This window comes from Euprymna scolopes, chromosome 15 (genome assembly GCF_053919585.1).
Source record: "Euprymna scolopes isolate OS-2025 chromosome 15, ASM5391958v1, whole genome shotgun sequence".
Lineage (NCBI taxonomy): Eukaryota > Metazoa > Mollusca > Cephalopoda > Sepiida > Sepiolidae > Euprymna > Euprymna scolopes.
This window is the reverse complement of record NC_136496.1, coordinates 55,141,171-55,168,348: the sequence shown is the minus strand read 5'-3', so window position 1 is coordinate 55,168,348 and position 27,178 is coordinate 55,141,171. Positions and strand designations below refer to the sequence as shown.

General features: G+C 29.5%; 1 protein-coding gene across 2 annotated transcripts in view; it reads right to left on the bottom strand.

The window, feature by feature from the left end:
• LOC145293835 (GRIP1-associated protein 1-like) overlaps nucleotides 1–27,178 on the bottom strand; it is a 690,744-nt gene that overhangs the window by 445,248 nt on the left and 218,318 nt on the right. For both annotated transcript variants that reach the window (XM_080140492.1, XM_080140494.1), the window contains exons 6-8: nucleotides 24,302–24,464; nucleotides 20,724–20,859; nucleotides 6,548–6,576 (exon numbers count right to left, since the gene is read on the bottom strand). In XM_080140492.1, the coding sequence (XP_079996618.1) occupies nucleotides 6,548–6,576; nucleotides 20,724–20,859; nucleotides 24,302–24,464 (328 nt within the window). The remainder of the gene's footprint in view (nucleotides 1–6,547; nucleotides 6,577–20,723; nucleotides 20,860–24,301; nucleotides 24,465–27,178) is intronic.

Sequence of the window (27,178 nt, the reverse complement as noted above, 5' to 3'; positions counted from 1 at the left end):
TCCAATTCTAAAGCTTTTAGCTGCCACCATTTGTTTTCTAGTTCCCGTAATTTTGATTGACACTGTTTTTTGTAGTTTCTGTAGATGTTGGTTTTATGCCAGCTTCGAGGGTCTTGAGCATGGCGAGCGTTTATCTTTTCTTGAATGAGTTGATTAATTTCAGCACGGTTTTCATCAAACCAGTCTTGATTTAAACCAACTTTAAACCAACTGTAACTTTGGCTGATTCATTAATGATCTTACTGATTGACAACCATTCTTCTTCCAGGTTGCAAGAATTGGTGGGTGGGTTTATACAAAGTTGTTGTCTGATGGTGTGTTGGTATTTTGTTTCTACCTCTGTTAGGTGAAGTTTTGAGAGGTTATATTTTTTCCGAGATTGCTGTTTAAATTCAAATTTGGGCTGCTTTCTGGTGGTATATTTAGCACGTGTGATGACCAGACGGTGGTCAGTCCAACAATCATCTACACTTAGTGCTGATTTAGTGATATGGATATCCTTTTTATCTTTCTAGCGAATGATAACAGTTGCCAATGCTGAGATCGAGGATGTAACCATGTGGTCTTAAATCTATTTGGGAGCTGGAATTAAGTGTTGGTAATGAATAGCTCAAATTCTGAACAAAGTCCTAACAGCAGGTGACGAATTGAGTTGAATTTCCCAAGTCCATGCTTCCCAATGACAGAGTTCCAGAGTTTATGGTCCTTCCCCACTCTCGCGTTAAGTAACCCATCAGCATTAATTTGTCACATGGTTATGAGGTTACCAAGCTGCTGGTAGAATTCTTCTCTCATTTCACTGTCGGCGACTAGGGTTGGTGCATATATATATAATATACATAATATATATATATATATATATATATATATAATATATATAATACAATATATATATAATATATATAATATACATATATATATAATATACATATAATATATATATATAATATACATACATATAATATATAATATATATATATATATATATATATACAATATACATACATATAATATATAATATATATATATATATATATATACAATATACATACATATAATATATAATATATATATATATATATATACAATATATATATAATATATATAATATATATATACAATATATATATATATATATAATATATATATATATATAATATATATATATGCATAATATATGTAATATATATATACAAAATATATATAGATACATAATATATAATATATATAATGTATATAAAATATATATATAATATATATAATATATATAATTTATATATAATGTATATATAATATATATAATGTATATATAACATATATAATGTATATATAATATATATATAATGTATATATAATATATATTATATAACAAATATAAATATATACAAAAATAAATATATATATAATATATATAACATATATATACAATATATATTATATATATAACATATACAATATAACATATATATACAATACATATAACATATATATACAATATATATAACATATATAAACAATATATATAACATATATAAACAATATATATAACATATATATACAATATATATAACATATATATATATACAATATATATAACATATATATATATACAATATATATAACATATATATACAATATATATAACATATATATACAATATATATAACATATATATACAATATACATATATATATAATATATATATGTAATACATATATATATAACATATATATACAATATACATATATATCGTATATATATATAATACATATATATATACAATAAATATATATATACATATATATAATATATATATACATATATATAATAAATATATACATATATATAAAAAATATATATACATATATATAATAAATATATATACATATATATAATAAATATATATATACATATATATATAATATATATATACATATATATATAATATATATATACATATATATATAATATATATATACATATATATAATAAATATATATATACATATATAATAAATATATATATAATAAATATATATACATATATATAATACATATATAATATATATATACATATAAAATATATAATACATATATAATATATATAATATATATATAATACATATATATATTATATATATATACTATATAATATATATAATATATATAATATTTATATAATATATATAATATATATACTATATATATACTATATATAATATATAATATATATACTATATAATATATAATATATATACTATATAATATATAATATATATACTATATAATATATATATAATATATATAATATTTATATAATATATATACTATATAATACATATATACTATATAATACATATATACTATATAATATATGTATACTATATAATATATATAATATATACTATATAATATATATAATATATATATACTATATAATATATATAACATATATATACTATATAATATATATAATATATATATAATATATAATATATCTATATATATAAAAATGTAACTGTTGGTTCGTTCGGAATTAATTGTCTAAAAAACCACTGGACGGATGGCTTCCACGTTTTGGTATAATATGTTTACTATATACATGTGTGTTTTTATATATTTCTTTTTAATTATACTTAATTTTTCTATGATAAATAGATTTAATTATACTTAATTTTTCTATGATAAATAGGTGGATTTCTTTGTACCGAGAGGCCATTTTTTTTATTTAGGGACAATTATTTATTACCGCTTCCTGTCACGTGACCAGTGTTACAATTTAGCGGTGTTCCTGCTAGATCTGGAGATTTCGTTTACAATCTAGCTGGAAATTCTAGAAAATCTGGAGCTATTTGCCACCCACACACCCGCATTAGATTATTAAAAAATAAAGAAAAGCGCTTGCTCATTCATGTAAGTAAAAAAAAGTACCATTTATTGCCTTTGGTAACAATTATTTATTGATTATTTGTTTAGTTTTTTCACCTTTTTTTCGACTAACCATTCTTAAATCTCACTATAAAATCGATTTTTCCAAGTACATTTAAGGTGTGGGGGGGGGCATTCCAACCTCCGAAGTTTAGTTTAAAATACGATCTAAAAGTGTAAAAAGCAAGAAACAACAGCAAAAAAAAAAAAAAAAAAACACGGAACATTATGGAGTTTTTTTTTGGGGGGGGGGGGGAATTAGTGATTTTTGAAAATTTCAGACGATAAGTTAAAAATCTAGCGATTTTCTGGACATTTCTTTCTCCTGATCTCGCGGGTTTTTTAAAAATCTCAGTTGACAACATAGCATCACTAAAAAAACACTACAGGCTTAATGTAAACAGAATGTGTTTACAATATCGGTAAATTTTCAATGGGTTTAATTACATGATTATTGATAATGTAACCATGTGATTGAACTTTAATTTAAATTAACCACACGTGGTCACAAAATGAATGCCGACGCTCAAAATGTATACACATTTTGACTCCTCCCTTTACTTAAAAATTCACCAAAAATCAGGAAATTAACGAATTTTAATGAAAATTGCAGTATTTTTCAAATAATGATCGCAGAATATAATGAACGAATTATTTTTACTTAACTCTTAGTGAAAATGTTTTATTTTGTTTAAACAAAAAATACCTTTACTAAAGTTATGGTTTTCAGTAGTAAATAAAAAACGCAAGAATTTATTTTTGCTTTTTTTAAAGCATCGTAATTTGTAACAATAAAAAATAATTTTTACAGTAACATTACGAAAAAAGCCCCAAAAGTCCGTATTAATGAATTCAATATAACTCGAAGAAAAACGAATTTCTCACATACTATTCAAAAAATTAAAGATTCAATTAGATTCCTATTTCAGTCACCTAAATTATTTAGGGTGAAATGAGTTCAGGAATTTATAGCCAAACCTAAATATTTTTTTTGGTAAATATCCAGATACGCTACTACGGAACACCGACCACTCTAATTTGTTTGGGGGGGGGGGGGGGGGCGGCGCACACACACATCACACACACACCCCCCCTCCGCTCGCGCCCCCAATGTACAAAGTAAAATCTTCGGAAAATGTTAAATGGTGTTCTAATTGGTAAATGTCGGTGCGTTACTTACGGAAAATTTGAAAATTCGATGTTCCAGGTAAAAAAAAAAAAAAAACAGATAAATTAACCCCCCCCTACTCCAACTTGGTGTGCTTTCCTTTTCTTATTTTATTTCTTTTTCAGCTAATTTTAAATTTTCCACCCAAAAAGCGCTATAATGTATTTTTGAAAATTGGAAAATTCTATGTCCTAGAAAAAAAAAATCCTCTCCCCCCAACGTAGTTTGCTTGGTGAAGCCGTCGTTTATGCTACAGCGTGCATGCGCGTAGCATAAACGGAAGCTGCAAAATGGTGGAAAGAAGTTCGTGGGTTCAGGGGTAAATACCATGCAAACGGTAAATTTGCCCCAAGTTTGACTATCAGATTCGTTGTCAGCGACCTCAATTACCTATAAAAAAAACAAATTAGAGTGGTCGGTGTTCTGTAGTAGCGTATCTGGATATTTACCTTTTTTTTTCTTGCTTAAAAAAAATAGCATTAATACAGTAAGTTAGGTAAACTGACTTTTTTATTTAAAAATGGAACTATTTCCCTTTCGGGGGTGGGGGCACAATTAAAAAATTAAGAAAGATTAAAATGAAGCGAAATTTAAGTTTCCGTTCCATTTTTACAACAACCGTAAAACAGTACATACTCAGCAAGTTTTATCGTAATTTATAAGCATATTGAAACACTAAATCAACATTTTATTTATTTTTTTGCATAATTAATGATGGAAGTATTTTTCTGTTTATTTTCTTAACATCTGTTAAAAAAAAATAAATAATTTGTACATTCTCTTGAAAAAAAGAATTAAACTTTTCTCTACTTTCACATGTGTTCCATTTTAACAAACTGAGCCACAGCAACGTGTGGCCGGGTACAGCTAGTATAATATATAATATATATAATATATATATATATACTATATAATATATATATAATATATATACTATATAATATATATAAATACTATATAATATATATAATATATATACTATATATATATACTATATAATATATATAATATATATACTACATAATATATATAATATATATACTACATAATATATATAATATATATACTATATAATATATATAATATATATATACTATATAATATATATAATATATATATACTATATAATATATATAATATATATATACTATATAATATATATAATATATATATACTATATAATATATAAAATATATATATACTATATAATATATATACTATATAATATATATAATATATATATATACTATATAATATATATACTATATAATATATATAATATATATACTATATAATATATATAATATATATACTATATAATATATATAATATATATACTATATAATATATATTATATACTATATAATATATATAATATATATACTATATAATATAATATATATATACTATATAATATATATAATATATATACTATATAATATATATAATATATATATACTATATAATATATATAATATATATATACTATATAATATATATAATATATATATACTATATAATATATATATACTATATAATATATATAATATATATACTATATAATATATATATATATAATATATATGTACTATATATATATATACTATATAATATATATAATATATATTTCGTATATAATATATATATAATATATAGTATATAATATATATATAATATATAGTATATAATATATATATAATATATATCTATAATATATAATATATCTATAATATATATATAGTATATATAATATATATTATATATAATATATATATTATAATATATAATATATCTATAATATATAATATATATATCTAATATTTATATAATATATATAATATTTATATATATCTATAATATATATATATAATATATAATTTATATATATATAATATATGTAATATATAATATATATATAATATATATATGTATGTTCAACCCAGTCAATAATAAGTAGAGTTGTATAACTGTAATTTTTTTTATTTTTGTAAATTTTATTTCTATGTTTGTAGTTTTTTCATTTTATTTGTTTCTATGCGGAAAATGATTTAACAAAATATATGGTTAAAAATAATTAAAAATTCTGCTTCATTCAGTTCTGTTTTGATTGATCATCATGTGTACCAATTTTTTTACTTTTATTATCAGTTTGTTCAAGCTGGGAATGGGGCATCCTACCAGATGTCAAACATTCACCACTAACTCATATTTTAACCAAGTGATCTGTTTAAGATTCTAACCATCCCTTTATGTGCAATTGTTTGAAACTCTCTTGCACTTGGTTCATTAGGTATATTTGCCAGATAGTTTTTGAAATTCTGTTTCATGAGACCAGTTGCTCCTATAATTACTTAAATGATATATTCTTTGCCCAGTAAATCACATAAACATGTCAGACATTTATTTCACTGTTAAGGTTTTATAATTTTCAGGGGTTTTTTTTTCAACTTACCTTGACAATCTTGAAAATTTTCGTCAGATCTAAAGAAACAAAAATAATTAAAAAAGATAGAATAACAAATTTAATAGAGATTTTGACTCTTAGCAAACATCTACACATTTTTAATGGTTTCTTTACTTGGAAAAAAGACACATTAATCTGCCTTTGCACATTCTGGATACATTATTTTTGCTCAAAAATGAAATGTGTTATTATTGAAGCTTTGCAGATTAGACTAATTTATACAAAAAAACAATGAGATTCTAATTTTTTGTCGATTACATGTAAACAGCCTGCAAAAACTTATGGGAAAAAATTAATGCAATAATACAAAAATGTATTTCATGCTGTAGCATGGGGATCAGTTTCACTTATAAATTTAACATAAAATGATCAATTCCAAGCCAGATAGCATTTTTATGAACATTTTTAATAAATGCATATATTGACATTTTTATTACTTTTTTGCAAATCAATTGTCTATGTGTGTGCTTGAGGGAGGGGGTCCCCTGCTGAAAATATAAATCAAAACAGGTTATAAAGTAAATTATTACTTTTTGAGGTGTAATTGACTTTTAATGATCACACAGAAAATAAATTGACTTTTAATGATCACACAGAAAATAAATTGACTTATAATGGCCTCATTATATCCACTTTGCTGCTCTTACAGCTTTTTTTTTACTTATTTTTCATATTGCCACCTAGACTTAGGGTTTGTGATAAGGTTAAGGAAGAGGATTTCTTTTACGTTTTTATAATGACATTTTTTAAACTAATGTTTGATCAAAACATTAACTATTATAATTATGAATTGGAATAGATCTCCAGTTTTACTATAATAGCTACTTTTTAGTGATGACAAGGAATTTATTTTTTATTACATTACAGTTTGCCAGTATTTAATAAAATGATCCAGACTCGTTACTCCCCCTTCACAAACACCAATTTAAAACATATATATTTGGTAATATCCCCGTAACAATTTTACCTGGTGCAGAATTAGGGGATCATCACTGCTTGGTAATCTGGAAATAGGTTATATTAAATTGATATACAAACTGATCCCTCATTCTAAATTCTAAATAATTGCTTGCTTTATTGTTTTTGTTTTTATTTTTAAATAAAGATTCTGCATTTACACCAAACACTGAAAATTAAATACCTATTAATATAGGTTTGCTATCATACTCTCAGGCAACATTGAATGGAGAGCTATATACATGCATACATTTCATTAAATAAGATTCAGTCTTATTCTTTCTAAATTCCTAACAAAAAATTTCAAATCTGATTGTAAGGTAAATAAATGAAATTATCTATAGTACATTTATTTCTGTCTGGAGATGCAATTGAAAATAAAGACCTATATCAAGATCAAACCACTTTTATCAAGTAAAATTTCAAGAGGAATTTAATGATCATATTAATTTTGCCGCTTATTATATTGTGGAGGTGTGTTTCTGCCAGACATCCATAAACAGCAAAGACATTGTTTCCTCTGCCCCTAGAAAGTCCCCCCTAATCAAGGTTCAAGAGCTACTCGAGGATAAGGATTAACGAGTGTCAAGTACCCATTCAGACAACACCATGATGATTAGTAATAGTAATGATTGAAATTGTGCAAAATTTGATTATTTAAGAGGACAGATCTACAAGAACTTGTTTACATTGGACTTGAAAATGACCATATCATAGTCAGGAAGTAACGCTGTGGTATTGTGTTTCATAGATGAGTAGTTCTAGGGAAGAAGCTTTGCTAATAGAATTTTCCATTAGTTTTAGGCACAGATAGAGAGTAAGGGAAATTGTCGACAGTGCTTGTAGCTAGACAAGTGTTTGTTGTGAAAATTTAACAGTGGGGGGGGGGCATAGAGTGAAGCTCAGAAGAAGACCTGCCATTAAAATAATGATAGAGCAGAGATGGACTTACAATGTCTCTTCTGTGAAAAAAAATGGAGTAAAGGAGAGAAATGTTATGTTATGATATGTTATATTATGATATGTTATGATATGCTATGATATGTTATGTTATGATATGTTATGTTATGATATGTTATGTTATATGTTACGTTATATGTTATGTTATATGTTATGTTATGTGTTATGTTATGTTATGTTATGTGTTATGTTATGTGTTATGTTATGTTATGATATGTTATGTTATGATATGTTATATTATGTTATGATATGTTATGTTATGATATGTTATGATATGTTATATGTTATGATATGTTATGATATGTTATGTTATGATATGATATGTTATGATATGTTATGTTATGTGTTATGTTATGTTATGATATGTTATGATATATGTTATATGCTATGTTATGATATGTTATGTTATGATATGTTATATTATATGTTATGATATGTTATATTATATGTTATGATATGATATGTTATGATATGTTATGATATATGTTATGATATATGTTATGTTATGTTATGTTATGATATATGTTATGTTATATGTTATGTTATGATATGTTATGTTATGATATGTTATGTTATATGTTATCATATATGTTATGTTATGATATGTTATGTTATGATATGTTATGTTATATGTTATGATATATGTTATGTTATGATATGATATGATATGTTATGTTATGATATGTTATGTTATGATATGTTATGTTATGTTATGTTATGGTATGTTATATGTTATATGTTATATGTTATGCTATGTTATGATATGTTATATGATATATTATGTTATGTTATGCTATGTTATGATATGTTATGATATGTAATGCTATGATATGTTATATGTTATGCTATGATATGTTATATGTTATGTTATGATGTTATGTTATGTTATATGTTATGATATGTTATGTTATGATATGTTATGTTATATGTTATGTTATGTTATGTTATATGTTATGATATGATATGATGTTATGATATGTTTTGATATGTTATGATATGTTATGTTATGATATGATATGTTATGATATGATATATGTTATGATATGATATATGTTATGTTATATGTTATGTTATATGTTATGTTATAATATGTTATGATATGTTATGATATGTTATGTTACGATATGTTATGATATGATATGTTATGATATGTTATGGTATGATGAATTAAAATGTTTTGAAATAAATTGTTTTTATAAATTTAACAGAGCTTCTTGTTAAAATTGATTTTTGCTTGCTTTTTTTTAATTGTTTTTGTTTATGAGAAAGTGTGGTCACATATGATAATTAAATATTCTTTTGTGAATTTCCAAATTGTATGGGATTGTGGAAAACTTAATTCATTCCTGGACAACACCCAATGTGCCTGCTTATATTTTATATATAACTGTCTAGCAAAACAGAGAAAAACTTTAGAAATTAGAAAATGCAACATTTGTAGGTATCAACGGCATTTGTAAAGCTAAATATTTCCATAGCTTAATGCAAGTTTATTTCAGCATTTTACAATATCTGGCTTGTTTCATGATCCATCATAATTTCCCCACATTATTGTAGACATTTGATTAGAAAACTAATGGGTGATAAATAATAGAGATGAAAGCAAGAAAAAGTGAAGAGAGAAACACTAATAAATTGGGAATGGTTGCCATGATTAAATCAGATTCATCAGTTTTTCAATGCTGTCCAGGAAAGCATTGATTGCAAAGTGAATGCTATCATAGACTTAAACAGCAAACTGGAGATCTGTCATGTACGATAAGTATTTTTAAATATCTATATCCAATCAACATAATGTGCCAGCAACAGAATGATTGTACGATAAAACATATACCTGTTTACTTAGATACAGCTGAGTTAAAGCCTGCATAAGATCAATTAGATGTTAGGATTCTATTTCTACAACTCACTTGCCTGGTATGTGCATAAGTCCTCAGGAGGCTTGCTTTTAAAATACATACTAAATAATATGCAGTTGAAACCGTTTTTTTTGTGTTTTTGTTTTTTAAGAGAGGTGGGGGAGCGGGTAAAGAAAACTTTTGCACATAACAAAAACGCTATTTGACAGACCTATATGATCCCCCAGGTCCCAACAAATTTTTGTATACCTATAAGCATAAAATGTTATCAAATTATAATCTTTTCTTTTTAAACAATTTGTTCAATTTTATCAATGTTTTTTAATTGAGGGAGGGGGAGGTAAGAATGCTTGACTCTTGCTTCAACATGAATTTCAATGTCTTTCCAGACACTACAATTCAACCTTGACAATTTATTTATACCACAACCTTGACAATTTATTTATGTATTAATTTTGAAAATGTGATTAATCATCTTCCAGAAATTATATTATTTATCTAAAGATATGGCATAGGTGGTTAGATGAGAAAGAGACACGGACATTGAACTTCATGATGAAGCTAGGGTTGCATAATCCCCAACCATGACTATTTATGTATTAATTTTGAAAATTTGTCGATTGAATGAGATGTGTAGGAAACATATACTAGCAGAAGACCCGGTGTCACCTGGGATTGAATGAGATAGGTAGAACATATATACCAGCAGAAGACCCAGCAGAAGGTTAGGATTGAATGAGATAGGTAGGAAATATATACTAGCAGAAGGCCCAGCGTCGCCTAGGAGAGAATGAGATAGGTTGGAAATATACACTAGCAGAAAGCCTGGCGTCGACCACGATTGAATGAGATAGGTAAGAAATATACACTAGCAAAAGGCCCGGCGTCGCCCAAGACTGAATGAGATAAGTAGGAAATATATACTAGCAGAAGGCCCTGAATTGCCCGGTATTGAGTGAGATAGATAGGAAATATATACTAGGAGAAGGTCCGACATTGCCTGGGATTGAATGAGATAGGTAGGAAATATATACTAGCAGAAGACCTGATGTAGCTTGGGATTAAATGAGTGTGGTGGAATATAGTCAGTTCTGAAAATGAATGACTGAAGCAGTTTCCGATCTAAGAATTACTTTATTTCATGTATTTGTAATAGTGTTTTTTTTTTGTTGTTTTTTTGTTTTGTTTTTTTTTTTTTTTTTGGGGGGGGGGTATGTAGTCAGTCCCGGAAATGGCGGGAACAGTTTACGATCTCAAAATTACTTTATTTTATGTATATTTTTAACAGTGGTTGGGATATGGAGTCAGTCCTGGAAGTGGCTGAAACAGTTTACGATCTCAAAATTACTTTAATTCATATATATTGTTGGTGTTCTGTGAAGGTGAACTAAGCAATTGCTATAGGGAATGATCCATATTTTTCTGAATGCTCAATTTTATCATCCGAGAATGATGTCACAATTGTAGTGGTGGGTAGAAAGAAGCATGATCATGTTGCTTTTAAACATGCTCTGGAGTTCTCTAGGTATTACCAAACCTTCTCTTTTGAGGTGGGCATGGAGGGAGTAATGTCTGTTTTGGGGTCACAAAGCAATCTACCACAATGTCATATTCCAAAATTGTAGAATACCTGTGAAATGGTATTCCAAAAATGAAATCATTTTTATTATTATTACATTCTTAGTGGTTGGAAGGAAAGAATTACAGTAATATTGAAATTCTTGGTAAAGTAAAAGTTGCCTAATCTCATCTGTGTCAATGCATTTATGTAATTATTTGGAAAACTTGCTGAGTTATGTTCAAGAAATGATATAATTCCACTAAAAATGATGGTGTTGGTAGTTGAAAGCTAAAGAACACAGTAATGTGGAATTTATAGTGAAACAAGAGTTGCCTAATCACTAAGCTTCTCAAAGTATTTGTGTATTTATTTATAAAACCTGCTAAGTAATCTTCCGAAAATGACGTCTTTTTTCAAGAAAAATTTGGTGCCGGTAGTTGGGAATTAAAATGAAACACAGTAATGTGGAATTTTATAATGAAGCAAGGGTTGTCTAATCACTAACTGTGTCAATGTATTTATGCATTAATTTGAAAATCCTGCTGAGACATCTGAAAATGACATAATTTTTCTTAAAATTATAGTGTCGATAATGAGGAACGAAAAAAACTCAGTAATGTCGAAATTTATGGTGAAGCAAGGGTTGCCTAATCATCAACCAAGACATTGTATTTATGTATTAATTTGGAAATTCTAATGGTCCATCTTCTAAAAATGATTTCATTTTTCTTAAAATTATGTCGACCTTGATGGGAAGAGAAATTATTTCATATATGTTGTACAATACCTGTTGAGAGTATGTTAAATCGTTTCATATATGTATTTATATAATTCGTCCGAGGGTAGGTAAAATTATTTTAAATGTGTGTTGCACATTACCCATCCTAGCAAAGGTAAAATTCTTTCATATACATGCTGTAAATTACCTATCCTAGGGAAGGTACAATTATTTCATACATGCGTAAAACCCGTCCTAGGGTAGGTAAAATATTCTTTTGCTTGAGATAGTAAATGATACATAGACATCAAAAATTCTTCTATCCTAAGAATAATAGGTATGTTCAAAAGCAACTTCATTTTTCTCATTGTTTTATATGGTCCTGAGCAACCCCGAGTACCCCTGCCAGTATAAAATAAGATTAGGCTTAAAGATCACAAAATCCATTCTAGAATTGTGCACATTGATCAGCAGTGCAACGGATAATAATATCAATTAACAATCAGTTCTACATGAAAATATTTTGGATGTTGAAGGTTCTATCCTTATTACAGACAATAATAACTGAATAATAACATTAACAATAATAACATTAACAATAATAACTGAAAATAACAATAACATTTCTACATGGTTATAGCTGAAAGAATGAGAAAAATTTACACCCACAGATTAAATAAAAGACTCAGTTTGAAATTGCTTCTAGATTCCTGACTTACATATAAAGATTTCCAAGTTCAAAAAGATGCACATGTAGTTTTCTTCTTCTTTACTTTAGCCTTAAATATAAATAATCCGTCACGCCTCAATGCAATATGTATACACGGTTTGTCTTCTTCAACCAAACTCGTGTTACTGAAAGGATCATCTAATATGCATACAAACTTTGAGAATTCATGTTACTTTTTCATGGCAATTGAGCATAAAATCAACTTGAGTCACCATCTTGATTTTCTATTGTTAAGTATTAGGTTGGTGCAAAAAATAATGTAATTTTTCGACATTCAACTTCAAAAGATCATAACTCATTTCATAATGAACTTTATTAATCGAAATAAGAAACATTAGAATCAACACATTTTTGCCAACAAGAAATAAGCTTATTTATCCCATTAGCATAAAAATCCAGAGTTCTGGAAGAGATGAAGTCATTGAAGGCTGATTCAGCATTATCTCGGCTTTTGAAGCATTTTTCATGCAGGAAATTGTCAAGATGCTTGAAAAAGTGATAATCAGTTGGTGAGAGGTCTGGTGAAGAGTCTCATAGCCCAATTCATTCAGCTTCTGCAGGGTCAGTTCAGGAACATGTGGGCAAGCGTTGCCGTGGAGAAGAATTGGTCCCTTCATATTCACCAATTTCAGGTACATACGTTGGAGCTTCTGGTGCATTTTGTCAATTCGTCGGCAGTACTTCTCTGCCAGAATCGTTTCGCCCAGATTCAAGAAGCTGTGATGGATGAGACTGGCTGCAGACCACTAAACAGTCACCATAATCTTTCTTTGGTGCAGTTTCAGCTTCGGGAAGTGTTGTAGAGCTTCTCCACCATCCAACCACTGTGCTGAATGTCACTAGTTGTTGAAGAAGATCCACTTCTCATCACACATCACAATCTGCTCAAGAAATGGGTCATTTTTGTTGCGCAGAAGGAGCATAAAAGCCACCTCAAAACGATAATTTTTTTGATTATCGTTCAATTCATGCGCCACCCATTTATCCAACTTTTTAAACTTCCCTATTTGCTTTAAATGACAAATTACTGTTGAGTGGTCAACCTCGAGTTCAACAGCAACTTCTCGTGTGGTTTTGCAAGAATCGGCCTCAATTAAGACTTCAAATCTTTGTTATCAACCGCAGTCGGCCGGCCACAACCATCTTCATCTTCAAGGCTCTCATCACCATTGCGAAATTTCTTTAACCACCGTTGTGTCACACATCTGTTAGTGATTCCTAGGCCAAATGCATTATTGATATCACCAGCTGTCTTAGCAGCTTTTCGGCCTTGTTTTAACAAGAAAATCCTGCAGATTTGAATTTTGTCAATGCTGTTGAAAAGACGGCAAAAAAATGAATGAAGAGATTGAGAACAGTAAAGAATAACATGATTCGATAGAGCGAAAAACATGCTTTATATATATATAACATAGCTATATATAATATAACATGGCTATATATATATATATATATATATATATATATATATATATATATATATATATATATAATATAACATTGTAGGTATTGACCATTTCATACCCTCTAAAAAGTTTCAGCAAAAACCTAACAGCCAGCCATGGTTCTCTCCAGAATGTGCTGCTGCCATTGCGCACAGAAATCACTTTTTCCACTGCTTCAAACGTAATAGATGTATGGAAACTAAAGCCGTTTTCAGGACTGCCAGCAACCATTGTAAGAAAGTAATAAGGAACGCAAGAGAGTTGTATGCTCAATCTGTTAAGTCCAAAGTAGCTGAGCAGCGGCTTGGTTCCCACCAGTTTTGGCAAATAGCAAACAGAATCCTGAACAGAAGCGTGCGCTCCATCCCAATTATTATCAATGGACCTGAGGTAATCTCGTCAGCATCAGACAAAGCCAAACTCTTTGTCAAGAACTTTGCAGCTAATTCTACCCTTTGCGACCAAGGCCGCCAACCCCCAATATTTCCTCCTGTATCAGAAAACACGCTATGTGATATACGTATATCTGTACGTGATGTTGCCAAGCTAATCAAAAACCTTGATTCCAGTAAAGCAACTGGCCCTGATGGTATTCCAATTATAGTACTCAAAAAACTTCAACCTGAACTAGCGCCCATACTTACAAAACTGTTTAAACATAGTCTTAAGGAGAATAGTTTCCCATCTCCCTGGAAAATCTCATCAGTATGCCCTGTATTTAAGAATTCAGGTGATCGCTCATCCCCCTCTCAGTACAGGCCAATAAGTCTCCTGTGCGTCATGAGTAAGTTGCTAGAATCTGTGTTAAATACAGAAGTAATCAACCATCTCAACAAAAATAACCTTCTTAGTGACACTCAATATGGTTTCCGTTCTGCTAGATCTACAGCAGATGTGCTTACAGTTATATCGCATAGGATTAGCAAATCTCTCGATCGTGGCAATCTTTCTAGGGCAATTGCTCTTGACATATCTAAAGCCTTTGATAGGGTATGGCATAAAGGTTTACTTCATAAGATCGCTAGTTATGGTATAGCTGGAAATGTCTTCTCAATTATTAAATCATTTCTTTCTGATAGGTTCATAAGAGTAGTAGTTGATGGGCAAAAATCAGAAGCTCACAGTATTAATGCCGGTGTCCCTCAGGGGTCCATCCTGGGCCCAACTCTTTTCCTGATCTACATTAATGATCTTCCAAATCACATCCTTACATCATTTGTAGACATTTATGCTGATGACACTACCATTTATGGTTGCACATCTAAGACAGTAAACGACCAAGTTCTCTCCAATTCTCTCTCCTCTGATCTTGAACACGTAGTACAATGGGGAAAGGAGTGGCTGGTTACTTTTAATGCATCTAAAACCAAGCTTCTCTCTTTACATCATCAACATTCTAATCCACATTTGGCATCAATTGAAATGAATGGCTCTCGTCTTTAGGAGGCCTCAAGTTTTGACAAGCTTCTGGGCTTGACCATTACTCCTGATCTTAAATGGAACACGTACATCAAATCTGTTGCCAAGGCCGCTGGAAAAATGGTGGGATCTTTCTATCGATCCGGTAAATATCTCACTGCTGATGCTATTCTCTATCTATATAAGAGCCAGGTACGTCCAAAGATGGAATACTGTTGCCACATCTTGGCAGGAGCTGCTAGAAAGGACTTGTCCTGCCTTGATAGAGTTCAAAATAGACTTCGTAGCCTCGTAGGAGATGTCCTTTTCTCTTCGCTGCAACCTCTATCTGTCAGAAGAGATGTTGCGAGTTTGTCTCTGATGTATCGTTATTTTCATGGAAAGTGTTCGACTGAGCTTCAATCTATGGTCCCCCCTCGCCAAACTTTCACAAGAAACACTCGTCTAGCTGTAAACACTATCAATAATTTCCCCCACTCTTTATCTGTGCCTAAACCTAAACATAGATTCCATGAACAAAGCTTCTTTCTTAGAACTGCACGCCTGTGGAATTGTCTTCCGTTTTCCTGCTTTCCGGCTGACTACAATATGGTTGTGTTCAAGTCTAAAGTAAATAAGTTCTTGATGAGCCGTTCCATATAAGTTATCAAATTTACCAAATTTTCATTACTAACGATTACTATATTGTCCAATTTCTACTGTACACTCTTTAACCCTTATCCTTGAGTGGCCTCTGGGCCTTGATAATGTGGTGATGCCTATGTAAAAAAAAAAAAAAAACATGGCTATATATATATATATATATATATATATATATAATATAACATGGCTATATATATATATAACATGGCTATATATATATATATAATATAACATGGCTATATATATATATATATATATAACATGGCTATATATATATATATATATAACATGGCTATATATATATATATATATATAACATGGCTATATATATATATATATATATATATATATAACATGGCTATTTATATATATATATATATATATATATATATATAACATGGCTATATATATATATATATATATAATATAACATGGCTATATATATATATATATATATATATATATAATATAACATGGCTATATATATATATATAATATAACATGGCTATATATATATAATATAACATGGCTATATATATATATATATATATATATAAAATATAACATGGCTATATATATATATATATCTCTATATAAATAAAATGAACTCATTTTTTCCCGTCTGATTTTGACATTAATAGGATTAAAAATCAAGATATTTCATGCAAATATAATATGCACCAACGGCAGAACAATATCTGAGGTGTGTTATAGGCTTATTATTTCTTAAATTCCTCGATAATCTTAGATTTCTATACTTTTTCTGCTGAGAAGTCACGGCCAAAATCGGTTAAGATCAATGGAAGTGGTAAAATATTTTCTCTCTTAAAAATTCCTCCTCCCCCTGCCACCACTTAACACCGTTTGGGGATCGTTCACAAGGAACAGTTGAGAAGAGAACACCAGTTTGGCTTTGTAGTTCTTTCATGTGAAGTTATTTAAAATCACTAAACTAAGCTGCAGTGCTCTGTGGCGTAGTGGTTAGCATGCTGGACAATTCACATTATATTTTCACGTTCGTGCCGACCTACCGTAGTCGTTTTTTTTTTTTTTTTTTTTTTCCTAAACAACTTGAATGGACTTTTCTTGGTGGCCGAACTGTTAACGTTGCAGATGTTTGTTTTTTTTTTTCATACTTTATTTTCCTACTTTTACTCATGACTCCGGGTTTGATCCTTCCTACTTACCTACCATAACATTTTTTAAAACTCCCCCCCCTGTCCCGGAAACAAACACTCGGGCAACGCCGGGTACCCCCGCTAGTATATATATAAAATATAACATGGCTCTATATATATATATATATATATATATAAAATATAACATGGCTCTATATATCTATATATATATATATATATATATATATATATAAAATATAACATGGCTCTTTATATATATATATATATATATAAAAATATAACATGGCTCTCTCTATATATATATAAAATATAACATGGCTCTATATATATATATAAAATATAACATGGCTCTATATATATATATATAAAATATATAAAATATAACATGGCTCTCTCTCTCTCTATATATATATATATATATGTGTGTGTGTGTGTAATATAACATGGCTACATATATATATATATATATATATATATATATATATGTAATATAACATGGCTCTATATATATATATATATATATATATATATATCTCAATGAATTCATAAAAGTAACATGTGAGAAAATAATATTGTTTTTGCACCAACTTAATAACTGGACACAAACGTGAGCGTTTTTGAGGCAAATAATTTTCAGATTTACAACAATTTTTTTTCTAAACTCCCCCCCCCCCCTGATCTCATGATCACAAATTGATCAGGTGAAAGTGTTTTCATCAGGTACTTTTTTCAAAGAGAAATGATGCAGGCTTTCTCCTCATATAATACTGTGTCAGCTGTGAGGCTACTGATATCGAATTCAATGTCTAATAGATTAAATACTTATTATCCTCAGCTTTCGTTACTTGATGATATTTGTATCACTGGTACAAGGTCTTTAATGACAATCCATCAATTCAGACAGATTGCAGACTGATCATCTCAGTAACATGTTCACTCATAATTTGTTGTGCACTTGCCACAGGAGGCTTTTAACCCAAACAATGTTTCTTTTTATCCTCCAGTAACATCTGCTTCGAGCAGTGGGTTAGCATCAATGCCTTTAATCAGGTACGGTATCTGTGTAGTGCATCAGCGAGTTCAGTGGAAAGTAAAAGATCATCCTGCAAGGCGATGTACAGTAGATCACTCCCAATATTAAACAGTTCTTCCGGGTTGCGATAATCTTGAATGGTCCTATGATATTCTTTTATAATACCATTCCCACTCGGCAAGTAAACTGGGCTCTAAAAATACGTTTCAAATGACCACAGTACCTTCATAACATGGATTTGAAGATATACATTTCACAGATCCAAAAGTGATACATTGACTTCTTGTAACCGTCAATCTCTCAGATTTTTTATGTACACTTCCACATTGGCAGTTAATGCATCCACAAAACCGTTCAATTCAATGTAGTCAAGTACCAGGTGGACATTCTGCTTCTGTTCTACCGCAATCATTAGAATCAGACCCTTGAGTGGGCCAAGTTCTTCTTTGGGGTATGGCAACAGCCACCCATTCTGCTGCCATTGTAAGAACTCATTCTCATTAGCATCCCTGGCATGGTCAAGCACCGGATATTCCCACACACTATTAGTTTGCTGGGAGAGCGACTTTGGCCCATTTCAATAATGCAGTTCATTCCTTGTTAGTCACACTGAAATCTGGCTCATTGATCGAGGTGGCAACACCTGCTCAGGGTTCCGAAATGTACTTCGCCTGAAACAGTCAGATAAACAAAACTCCCTGATTTCATCAATCCCCAACCATATCTCAAAAATAAAAAATAATATACCATGCTACCAATATCAAAATATTAAACATTTTTTAAGCAATTTACATTAAAGCTAGACATGCCATGCAATAATATTAATTACGAAATTAGTTACTTGAACTATCATCTGTTTTGCATGTGTTTTTTTTTACACATGAACTCATCACTACAGATGTTAGTTTTCAAGTAATAAATTACAAGCCATTCAAAAATTCAACAGTAAATATAGTTGTAAACAGCAAGGATTAATCCTGCCTTATGATGATTTGATGGATCCAATCAAAAGTACTTGAGAAAAATATCTTGTAAAAAGAACAAAAACTCATGGAACTTATGAACACCAATTCATAAAATTTTAAAAAAAAAAAAAAAAAAAAAAAAAAAGATCAAACAAAAACAGTTTTAATAACATGTCTTAATACACACAATAGAAGCATATATATATATATATATATATATATATGGTTCAAAGGAGTCGCCAAGTCCTGAACTGTCATCTAAGCTTCGCCCTCTGTCCCATCGATGAAAGATTGCATCACTGTCTGTTCTACAAGTATTTTAATGGTAGATGGTCTGACAAACTACAAGCCCTTGTATCCCCTTTAAGTAAATACCCCAACAAACCTGACAAGCAGCAAAATTCCACCCCTTCACAGTAGAAATCCCTAGATGTAAGAAAGCCTTCTACTCTAATAGTTTATTCCCCAGAACTGCTAAACGTTGGAACTCCCTTCTGGGTTCCTGCTTCCTAACTGTACTGACATGTAGAAGTTCAAGTGTAATGTGAACAAACACCTTGCTGCTCAACTATCTATATAGTATCCCTGCAACTAATGTCCCCGATAGTAGGCCCCTACATCTAAGTGGCACTGTGCCTTGTTTGGGGTGAAAATGGAATTTTAAAAAAAAGAATTTTATATATATATATATATATATATATATATATACACACACACACATTCTAGCATTACTTACTGAGGAGAAACATTATAGATGCCATCCACTTGATTATCATTCTCTTCGTGAGGAGGACTACTGCTTGTTGAAGAACCATTTGATTTCAGTTGATGTTTCAGACTCAATACTTGTTTTTCATAGCGTTCATGACAACCTTTATAAAAAGTAAGACAATAATAAACAGAAGAACATGATGGCTAAAATGATAAACATATTCTTATTATTCATGGTATCTTTAATTTAAAACATGTTCTCTCTCTCTACAGTTTTGTCTTCCTATTCAGAAATACCATTGAAAACCAAAACACTTCATTAATATCAAACATTTTCCAAATTTTCCGAATTGAAATTTTACAAGAAATCCAAAGGTGATATTAATTTAGAACTAAAGTTGTCGCTTTTTACAATAATATGATGGGGTCTGCTTTTGTTATGGTCACCTATAAAGTACAAAGACAATATTTTACTTTATTTATAAATTGAAAATGATGGCAGTTAAATAAAATAAAAAGCATTATACAGAGCTGGGCTGGGCTAGAAGAAAGGGTGTATAATGATCTTCATTTATTCCTGATCAATGCCAGCCAATAATATATGAAAGAGATGAATAATAAGAGGAGTAAAGGGAATACTGATTGCCTGTAATCCTATTTGGGATTCATACAGAACAGTTTAATAATAAAATTTGGATTGTACATCTATTCACTAAATAATGAACATAAAATTAATAATCAAACATAACATCGCATGCACCATGATGACATGTTTAATGTCTTCAGTTTTGTTTGTTCATTGTTTTACATTAAAATTTGAGAACGTTTTCATTAAGTACGGATAAAGTTCTTCAAGCAGAGAAAGCATTAGAACATTTCTATTTGATTCTGATGTTGAATATTACCCCAGTCATTTCTCCTATTTATTCAAACATTTATGCAAGAGAAATCCTTTATTTTACCATAAGTGAAAATCGAAACTAATTATTATTACTTCTCTCAGTGTGTTTCTACTTTATATGCAGAAGTTCAAGTGTAACGTGAATCGACATCTTGCTGCCCAACTCCCTACATAGTACCCCTGTAGCTTATGTCCCTGATAGTAGCCCCCTACATCAAAGTGGCGATGTGCCTTGTTTGGGGTGAAAATGTAATAAAAAATTTACAAATATTTTAATGATAATTTGTTTTAGTTTTACTGTTTAATCTTCTCTATTTCATAGGTTTTTGTTTTATTCGCTCTTCCTATTAATCTTGCTACTATATATCTAAGTAAAGACAATCCTATTATCATTTCTTTCTCATAGTTTTTTTTTTTTTACTAAAGCAATACTTGATTAAGGGGAGTCATTCTTTGTTATAGATCATGTAGCATGCTGTTAAAAGGAATAAAATATAAATTTATTCCTTCGACAAAATACTTGGTAATAGTCAAGAATAATTTTCAAAGGATTACTATTTTCAAAAAAACGGAGATAACTCTCTGGTTATCAATGCACGATTACTTCTGTTGATTAGAAGAAAAAAATAGTAAAAAGAGAAAACAATGCTATTATAATTTCAAAAAGATAAAAACAAATTGCACGTAAATATTGAAAAATGTCAGGTTGGTACAGCTAGTACACTTTGCACGTGTTCTTTTATCCTTTTCATGTTCATACATTTTACACGTGTTCTTTTTGTCATTCTTGATATTCAGATATTTTATGTTTTGTCCATCATTAAACTTTATACACCTCATAAAATATTTAACAAAATATTTTATGACAAAATCTAAACCAATCAGGATCAATTGCATTTTTAATTTTTCCATCCTTATTTAACACCTTCATACTTTACTCCACTCAAACATACATTTGCATTTTCAATTTCAAATGATTTCAGTTAGAGTTATTAAAATTTATTTTACTCAAGCCATTTCAAATTCAATTAACACAAAAATATATCACAAATAAATAGCTAATCATTTTACGCATACTTTTTTCTATTAAAAGTAATTCAATGTCCAGCCCTTAGATGTTTTTTCATATAAAAATAGTTGGAATAGCTGACCTCCAACAGGTTCACAAAATTGAAACATACTTTAATAAATGCAAGAGATCAGTATGACAAAGCTTCCACAAAAATAAAACCTATCATCATTAAAACCCTAACTCTATTATCATTTAGTTTTACAAGTTAAACTTGAAGTTGATGACAGCGATGCAAAATTTGGTAGTATAACTACAAGATGATGACAATGAAAAAAGAAAATGTGTGTTTCATTGAGAATAGTGAGGAATAACAAATATTTATCAAGGCAATCAGAGTCTACTCTGTATAAGTATTCCTGTGGCTATATAATCCTCTTTTAATCAATCTACCAACACTCTGATAAGCTTTCTTGATTGCGCACTGAATATATTAGATAGGAGGAAGAGAGAATGAGACAAGGAGTGATAGCAGAAAGGGAGTGGGGTGTATTAAACACAAAAGTTTTGTAATCTAAAGATTGCAAGATTTGCCCTACAACGCCTTAAATTTTCATTTTATCTTCAATTGTAACAACAAAATATATTTTAGTATCAAAAATTCATAAAGACAATGAAATGTTAGCATTTTTGTTAATCATGAAAAACATGTAAAAAATAAAGTGAATAAGATTTTTTTAATAGTTAGAAAACTTCTTCAAATCTAATACAAGTTTCATAAACTATGAATAACTCAATATGGAGGGAAGGCATGCTTATGTGCCTTAAACAATCTTAATCAACTTTTTTCAAAAAATTGACTAAATGCAATTTTTTAATTCATCACTCGCCTGAAGACAACTCATGGAAGTTGAAATCATTTACTACTATGGCAAATTTCTTTTCACACCTGAACAGAACTTCTAAACATTTGTCCGCCAAATGGCAAAAACGGATGAAAAGAGAAACAAAACAGGAATTATCCCTGCTGTTTGCCTAATTATAAATTATTCCATACACTCTGATTACTATTTACACCATTATCACAGTTAGTTTTGTATTATTATGGCTTAATGCTTAGAAAATTAAAACTTTTTCTAAGCCAATAACTTGCACAATCATGTAAGCTATTTTTACAGTGTTTTCATTATAACAGTTTTCATGACAACAAAATATTTTGGTGTCCAATTTCTTTTTGCATTTATTAAATGACTGAAGAATTTTCATTTTTATGAACCCATCCTGAGACAGGTACTATTGCTAGTAGATTATATTAGTATTACTGAGCAGATTCCACTACCCAATATTAAAAAAAAGGTCAAGGGAAACTCTGAAGCTCCTTTTTCCAGGCTTCTACCAGTAGATAGAAGGTGCCACTTTTTATCCTCTGTTTTGTTCCTCTTTGTAGAAACTGTGCATTTATCAACTATTAAAGGATGAAACAACATTGGGCTGATGTGGGATCAGATTGAACTAATACCTGAAGTCATCAGAAGATTTCCACACTAAACACCCAGCCATGTACCAACATACAAATAATCAAACTAACAACACTTGTCTCTTTATGGAAAAACTTCTGAACCTCTGCCAAAATGATTAGCATACAAGTTCATTTTTCTGATGGGGTCAACACAAACAAATAAGTGGAGGTTACCTTTCAAGTTTTTCTGTAGAGCCAAGTTGATAGCCTGAAGACGCCTAACTTCATCTCCAAGTTCGGCAACTTCTGTCTTGCATACTGATGTTGTTGCCTGTTCTTCCTTTTTATCAGTAGAATTACTGAACCGTTTTTCAAATGCTTCATTACTGGCAACCAACTGAAAAGAAAGAAAAAATAGTGTAAACAAAATACCTCTTAGCTATATAAGACATAAATCTGAAAATACAACCATGAGAAAATAATATTGTTTGCCAAATGATCAGATTTCAGAGATTTATAGATAAACATTGCAAATATTTTAGAAGTTCCCATGAAATAAGCAGAATGATTCATATAAAATAGGATAGGACTTAACAAGCTAAATTAGAGGCAGAAAGCATCTCTCTTTGATGACGAAGTCCACAAATGAAAAAACCCAGGAAGGATATATTCAAAAAAGGAAGAAAAAAATCTCAATAATTACATTGCACTTCACAAAACCTGTGTTCTGTGTATGATATTAAAACATACCTAGAGGTGCGGCATCAATTTGAAGAATGAGAGTAGCCATTTTGTTGCTATTACTCCCAGATTCACTCTCCGAGAGATGTGAGACCACAACTGGAGTGGTGGAGGGAGTCCAATAAATACTGTCACAAAACCTAATAGATCTCTGGCGGCCATTTTACACACTAAAGCTGTTGAGAAATACATGATTAGTTTGAATGCAATTAAATCAAATTGTTTAAATTGAGAAATTAGAAGGCAAAGACAAATAAAAGCAAGATTATCAGGGAAATGTTTACAAAATGATTTTGAGTGTGTTAAGGTGATAAAATGAAAGACTTTTCATATGATAAGTTCACAATTTTCAAAATAGTAATTATTGCATTTTGTATTTAAACTCTTCATAAAAGCCAGCAATGTTCCTTTAGCTATGAGTAAATTTCAAAGTGTATTCACTTAAAATTAAACAATGAACTCTTTACAACAGGTGTTGTAGTTTTACATGAAATAACAAAAAAGGGTTGATATGTTGTAAAAGAAAGAAAACCAATAACTTTATAAATTTTACTATAGAGATTCAATCCTGCTTTTGTTGTCATATCTAAGATCTGAAGAGAAATTGTTGATTACGAAGATAATATCCAAACTTTTCTCCCACTTTCTACTCTGTCCTTTTCTAGTTCAGCTTGTTGCCATCTTCCCAAGCAAGAAGTCATCAAAGATTATCTGTTTATTTGATTGCTCTTAACAAATTTCTCTTGCTGTTTGTAGAATAATGACTTCTATAACAAAGACGATTCTTTTTCATATTGACCCTAAACATGGAAAAATCCAAATTTCATTAAATGGCTTTTCAATAGGTACTTTTTCAAGTTGATTTTTTTTTTTAATTGACACACAAAATTTTCAATGTCTTATTTGTTTGGATTAAGTTAAATAGTTGGTTTAGGTTTGATAAGAATTATGATCTGTTAATCATTACAGGATAATTTTATGCCAAAGTTATTTGATTTTAGTGGAGGAGGATTGGTACTTGTGCAGCCAATGCTTGTAACTCATCGGAAGACCCAAGATTTATGGTGCTCCTGGCTAGACGATCATACATTGTAAACAAATTAATGCATATCTAAATCACAAAAAACATAGTGCATCATCATTATATTCTGTTTAATGTCTGTTTTATATGCTAGCACATGTTTGACAGCTTTTAAAAATTGACTTTCAAAATAACTTATCTCTGACCAAGTCTTTCTACATCTTTCAAATTCATCCTTATCATTTTACCCTATGCTTTCCTTATTATCATATCAATTGTTCTCCATCTATTCATCCAAATACTCTCATCCATTTTTTTCAAAGTCTCATGTTCTGCACACATATACACTCAATACTGTCCGGATGTAAACTTCCTCTGGGATCACATATCTATGTCTTGCACATTCACTGTATTATTCCCATATGATTTCTCTCCAACACATATACTTAAGCCTTACTGATCAGATTTCACTTGCACACGCTTTATAGAGTCTTCTCAGGATTGAGAGTAGTAACGCTCTGCTGGTTAGTAATGGCAGACATCTCCTGAATTTATTTCATCTACTCCTAGCTCTTGCATCACACCGGCACTAGCTCCTCTCTGTTCTCCAATGGTATCAAAAAAGGAACAAAACTTCTGGACAATCTCAATGGCTTCTCCATCCAAATATAATTTTTCCACATCTGAGTTCTCATCCATCTCCATTGTTCTACATATGTTGCCCATCAAATTGTGATCATCACTCAACCTACACATAATTCCACTGCACTCCTTATATACCCAATGCTTACAAACCTCGAATTTAACTTTAAAGATATATAAAGACCTGATCCAAGTTTGGTTAATTTTAAAACTCAATTTCTAAAGGAAATACATAATATAATTTATAAATGCATCATATAGTTTAGAAATAATAATATAGTTTATACATAACAATTAGGGCTCGTACATAATGATTAGGGCTATGACAACAGCATATTCTTTTCATTGCTTTGACTCTCGAGTGAGTATCCATTGATATCCTATATAGAATGGTCATCAGTTGATTAACTGTGTCTAATGTGTGGGATATATACTCGAGAGTCAAAACAATGACAAGAATATGCTGTTGTCATAGCCCTAATAATGATACAGTTTAGAATTCTATTATATAATAGAAATCTGAAACTTGAAATTTGGTTCAAGCAAATGAATAAAAATACAAGCATAATTTGTATGGTTGCACAGATTTTACAAGGAAACAAAAGTGTTAAAATTAAAAAATGTATTCATGGGGTGGGAGTAGCTCGTATGTTTGTGTATGTGAGTGTGGGGGGGGGGGGCTAAGCTCCTTTTATTTTTCCTGGGAA